The sequence below is a fragment of the Anomalospiza imberbis genome, chromosome 2 (assembly GCF_031753505.1).
Source record: "Anomalospiza imberbis isolate Cuckoo-Finch-1a 21T00152 chromosome 2, ASM3175350v1, whole genome shotgun sequence".
Taxonomy (NCBI): Eukaryota; Metazoa; Chordata; class Aves; order Passeriformes; family Viduidae; genus Anomalospiza; species Anomalospiza imberbis.
In genome coordinates this window covers 49,142,224-49,148,135 of record NC_089682.1, presented here as the reverse complement: position 1 = coordinate 49,148,135, position 5,912 = coordinate 49,142,224, and the positions used below count along the sequence as shown (strand labels likewise).

Genomic DNA, 5,912 nt, shown 5'->3' with positions numbered 1-5,912 from the left:
GTTTCTGTGGGGGGGGAGTGTGGGGGGTCCGCGCGGCAGCGGCACCCGGCAGCGCGACCGCGGCAGCGTCGGCGCGGGCCGCGGCGGCTCCCGGGGGCGGCGGGGGGGCGCGGGCGGCGGGGTGACCGCGGCTTTCGCTTCCTCGGTGCGCGCGGGCGGCGCGGCTCAGCCACGTGGCGCGCGGGAGTCAGCAGGAGCTGCCGGCGGCAGTTTAAAGCTCGCAGAAGCTGCTGCTTTGTGCAGGGCTGAAAGCCACGTGGGTGTTCGCTTCCTGACTGCGGTTTTTGGAATTCGGTTGCGATTTTGGCTTTGTTTTAGGTCAGTGGGGTTTGTGTAGTGCTTGTAACATCTAAGATGGGGTCCAAATTTAGTACTACACAAAAAGGAGTTTATTATGAGATTTTAGGAATTTTAGCTGGTGGAAATGTGTCGTTTTCTAAGGGAAAATTGAAGCAGTTTATAAGATGGCTTTTTCTCCACTTCCCACAAGTCTCACCCGAGGATGTCCGCAGCACCCAGTTCTGGGACACTGTTGGACGCGAATTGGTAAAAATTGGGAAATCTGGAAATACTTCTACTGCTAAATTTGTGTTCTGGAGTTTGCAAATTCGATCTGCTTTGCCCAAACAAAGGGAAGTGAAGGAAAAGCCAAACAGCAACGATTGTGCCTCTGCTCTCCCTATTCCCCCTCACCCCAATTCCCAACCCTGTACCCCAAAACTTCGTATTTTAAAGGGAACAGAATCTGCTCACGCCCAGGCAGCTGGTCTCCCTGAGCACTTTAAAATGTCCGAGACCCCCTGTCCACGAGGTTCTGGCCAGACCGAGTGGAATTCTCCCCCAACCCTTGTCTCCCCAGCTCAGAAACCCCGAGCACGTGTTGGTTTTTCAGAGAGCAGTGATTTCAAATATGGCTCCCAGTCACCAGAGAGCCCACAAAATGGCGGATGCCACATGGCAATATCTCCCACCTGGTCTTCTCCTTCCCATGATCCCCCTTGGCATCCCAAAAATCCTTTCTTACCCATCACCCCTGCTAATCCTCGTGATACCTTCCCTCCCCCCACCCTTTCTGTCACTCCCTCGGCGCCGCCCCCATACCCTCCCCAGGGGGCGTCTACTGACGTGATGTCACCAGGTGTCCCCGCCCACTGTTCCCACAGTGTCCCCGCCCCCCGTTCCCACGGTCTCCCCGCCCCCTCCCTGGGTTCCCACGGTGGGAACACGCCCATTGCTTGTCCCTGTACCCCTACAGGTGATCCCAATGCTTGCAATTCAAACCATAGGGAACAGGGAACCGCAGACCCAATACAGGGTCCCCTTTTCTCACTTGCTCCTGTTACATATCAGCAAGCAGGGCAAGCGGGAGGAGCCACAACTGCTAATTGGAGAAATTTTGCCCTACCAATAATAAAAGAAATTTGCAAAATTCATAACCAATACGGCTCACACAGCCCATACTTCCGTGGCCTTTTAAATGCTGAATTAAGCAGAGCTGTAGTGGTCCCGTATGACTTAAAACAGCTTTTTGCATGTCTCATGACCACTACAGAATTCAAATTATGGGAAATTACATGGAAACAATTGCTGAAAGAGGCTCTCCCAGCCTTGCATGTTGATCCTAAAACGGCAAAAGATGTCAATGGTCTCCCAATTACCATTGAGCATCTCTCTGGTGAGGGTCAATGGTCTTTGGCCCCAGTCCAAGCTGCAACAATCCCTGTAGAAGTCCTTGAGAGAGTCAAAGAAGCAGCTGAAAAGGCCTTCTTTACTCTTCAACTTGATGGGCCTCTAGAGCCTTATAGTAAGATCAAACAGCTACCATCAGAGCCTTTCTCAAAATTTGTAGAAAGATTGACCAGAGCGATTGAAGTCCAAGTTAGGAAAGAGAATGCGAGGGAAGAAGTTTTGGAGGAAATGGCATTGGCAAATGCTAATGAACAATGTCGAACTGCAATTTTAAGCTTACCTCTAGACCCGCCTCCTACTCTAAACGATATGCTTCTAGTCTGTAGCAGGAAAGTGCCTCTGATGAGTGTTGCTGAGGACACCAGACCAAAGCCGCTGCCAAGACCACCACAGAGAGTCGCTGTTGCCAGCCCTGCACCCGTTCCATCAGCACAGCGACACACTGGGCAGCAGCGAAGACCAGCAATGGTGGACCCCACAAAGCCATGCATGCTTTGTAGGAACCTTGGGCACTGGGCTCACCAGTGTCCCCTGAAAAGACAGTTTGATGAATTTGTAAATAGCAGGGAAAGAGAACTACAAGCTCTCCCAGAGGGTCAACAACAACAAAAAAACTGAGGGGGGAGCGCTGGCCTGCCAGGCGTGCAGACACAAAAAGAGCAGGCCAAGGGAATGAGGGAGGTGGGAAACACCAAGCGCGCGGTGACGTCTCAATTTCTCTAAGCGAAGCAGGTGCTTCAAAGACCACTTCTGCTGGTCCACCACCAAACGTGACAGCAAACAACCTTTGCTATGACTTAGGCAAACCCATTCTAACCACAACTTCTGTAAATGAGCCTTTCAGGTTGCAGCTGACGGAACCGCTCCACCTGAAAGACACTGACTGGCATTTTGTCTCCGTGAACCCACAACAGCAGGGTACCTGGCACGAAATTCGCTGTCAGTACATCATCGTTGGGGACACCAAACACACACCACAAGACATCGAAATTGCTCCAGGGATGATAACATCAGATCCTGGGCAATTTGTTCTCTGGCTGCACTGTTTCCACCCACCCCTGTTTCTCCCCAAAGGACAAATCATAGCACAAGCTATCCCAGTGCCAAGTCATCATCGTTGGGGACACCAAACACACACCACAAGACATCGAAATTGCTCCAGGGATGATAACATCAGATCCTGGGCAATTTGTTCTCTGGCTGCACTGTTTCCACCCACCCCTGTTTCTCCCCAAAGGACAAATCATAGCACAAGCTATCCCAGTGCCAAGTCTACCTGAAAGCACTGGGAAACAAGGGCCCACAGTTGCTTGGGTCCAGGCTGTCGGGAGGGACAAACCCAAAATCTGGTGTAATGTCAGAGGGGGTGGGGAGTCTAAACGCATTGAAATGCTCTTAGACACGGGCGCAGATTGCACGGTGAACCCAGCACAGGATTGGCCGTCACACTGGGCTTTGCAAAACGTGGCTGGTCACGTTCAAGGTATAGAGGGCTTGCAATTGGCGAGACAATCCAAGAGCATCGTCCAAATTGAGGGGCCAAACGGACAATTGGCAAATATACGTCCGTTTGTTTTAGACTATCCAGAACCCTTATTGGGAAGAGACCTGATGGCCCAGTGGGGAGTCACAATTGACATTCCAGACTCTCCACAGGATTTTTGGGCAGCGGTCACTGAGGAGCGCCCTATCCGAAAAATTAAATGGAAGACAGATACACCAGTCTGGGTAGGACAGTGGCCGCTCAGTAAACAAAAACTTAAGGCGCTGAATGAACTAGTGGAAGAGCAGCTGAAAAAGGGCCACATTGTGGAGACCGAGTCTCCGTGGAACTCTCCAGTGTTTGTCATCCAAAAGGCTGACAAAAGGAGGTGGCGGCTCCTCCATGACCTCCGAGAAATTAATAATGTCATTGAAGATATGGGCTCTCTCCAATCTGGTATGCCATCCCCGGCGATGCTCCCCCAAAATTGGAATTTGGCTGTCATTGATATAAAAGATTGTTTTTTCCAAATTCCCCTGCACCCTGACGATGCCCCGTGTTTTGCATTCACTGTCCCCTCCACCAACAAAGGAGACCCACAGAAAAGGTACCACTGGAAAGTTCTTCCTCAAGGACTAAAGGTGTCGCCAACGATCTGTCAGTGGTATGTTGCCTCCTTTCTGTCCCCAGTGCGTGCAGCCGCAGAAAAGGCCATCATCTATCATTACATGGATGATATCCTTGTGTGTGCCCCCAATGATGATCTACTCACCCACGCGCTTGACCTAACGATCAATGCATTGGTTGTTGCAGGGTTCGAGCTCCAGGAAAAGAAAATTCAAAGGATGCCACCTTGGAAGTATTTGGGCTTGGAAATTGGAAAGAGGACCATTGTTCTTCAAAAATTAGAAATCAAAACAAAGATCGAGACATATGCAGATGTCCAAAAATTGTGTGGGTCTTTGAATTGGGTAAGGCCCTGGCTAGGTCTGACTAACAATGACCTCGGCCCCATTTTCGATTTATTAGAAGGGGAAAAGGACTCAGGGTCTCCTCGGGCTCTTACCCCAGAGGCACAGAAAGCTCTAGAAAAGGTTCAGACAATAATGTCCACAAGAAAGGCCCACCGATGTCAGCCTGAGCTGCCATTCCAATTTATCATCCTAGGTAAGTTGCCACATCTCCATGGGATCATCTTCCAGTGGGAGCAGAAACAAACACCAAAGGCAGGAGAAACACCTAAAAAGGGCCAAGACCGGAGGGACCCTCTCTTAATCATAGAGTGGATTTTCCTCAGTCACCAAAGGTCCAAAAGAATGACACAGCCCCCGGAGCTGGTAGCGGAACTGATCCGGAAAGCTAGGACCCGGATCAGGGAGCTGGCAGGATGTGACTTTGGGTGCATTCACATTCCAATTGAGATAAAATCAGGCCCCATTACTAAACCGATGTTCGAAGGTTTCCTTCGGGAAAATGAAGTGCTGCAGTTTGCCCTGGATTCCTACTCAGGACAAATTTCTATCCATCGCCCTGCCCACAAACTTTTTGAGGAACAGGCACAATTCAGTCTAAAACTGGGAAGTGTTCAAAGTAGGAGACCTTTAAAGAAGGCTCTAACCGTCTTTACAGACACGTCTGGAAAGTTCCATAAGTCTGTTGTGACTTGGATGAATCCCAAAACTCAAGAGTGGGAGTCAGACATTGCTGAGGTGGAAGGTTCACCTCAAGTTGCTGAATTGGCTGCAGTTGTCAGGGCCTTTGAAAGGTTCTCAGAACCATTCAATTTGATTACAGACTCTGCCTACGTGGCAGGAGTAGTATCCAGGGCAGATCAAGCAGTACTGCGAGAAGTGCCTAACATCGCACTTTTCGAGTTGCTCTCAAAACTTGTAAAGTTAGTCTCCCACCGAGAGCAACCATTTTATGTAATGCACATCAGGTCACACACCAATTTGCCAGGTTTTCTTGCTGAAGGCAACAGGAGGGCAGATGCCCTTGCTGCGCCTGCAGAGATGGCCCCTCTCCCAAATGTTTTTGAGCAGGCAAAACTCAGCCACCAGCTCTTCCATCAAAATGCACCTGGCCTGGTTCGTCAGTTTCACATCACTCGAGAACAGGCCAGAGCAATTGTAGCCACCTGCCCCCATTGCCAGCAACATGCACTCCCTACGTTAAGTGCAGGAGCAAACCCGAGGGGATTGAACAGTTGTGAGCTGTGGCAAACCGATGTAACACACATACCATCCTTTGGACAGCAGAAACATGTTCATGTCAGTGTAGATACCTTTTCTGGAGCAGTCTATGCCTCTGCCCACACAGGAGAATCATCCTCTGATGCAATAAAGCACCTCCTACAGGCTTTCTCCTTCATGGGCATCCCCAAAGAGCTGAAAACTGATAACGGGCCCACTTACAAATCCAAGGAATTCGGGAGTTTCCTGCAACAATGGGGAGTAGAGCACAAAAAAGGCATCCCCTACTCCCCTACAGGTCAAGCTGTGGTAGAAAGGACTCACCGTGATATCAAAAGAGTCCTGGACCAGCAAAATCAGGTGCTAAAAATCGAACCACCCCACATCCGGTTGTCCAGAGCGCTTTTCACCATTAATTTTCTGAACTGTTCCTTTGACAACCTGAATCCACCAATTTTACGCCACTCTGGGGGGAACAGTCAGATGTCAGTGAAAGAAAAGCCTCCAGTTCTAGTAAAGGACCCTGAGACTTGGCATACAGTGGGACC

General features: G+C 50.2%; 1 protein-coding gene across 1 annotated transcript; it reads left to right on the top strand.

Moving 5' to 3' along the window:
* The first annotated feature begins 354 nt into the window (after nt 1-354).
* On the top strand, nt 355-2,307 carry LOC137468530 (endogenous retrovirus group K member 7 Gag polyprotein). The gene has a single exon (XM_068180326.1). The coding sequence runs from the start codon at nt 355-357 to the stop codon at nt 2,305-2,307; it is 1,953 nt and encodes a 650-aa protein (XP_068036427.1).
* The last annotated feature ends 3,605 nt before the right edge of the window (nt 2,308-5,912 follow it).

What these genes read in the sequence shown, in the direction of transcription:
- LOC137468530 (XM_068180326.1), top strand. Translation starts at nt 355, where the DNA reads ATGGGGTCCAAATTTAGTACTACACAAAAAGGAGTTTATTATGAGATT.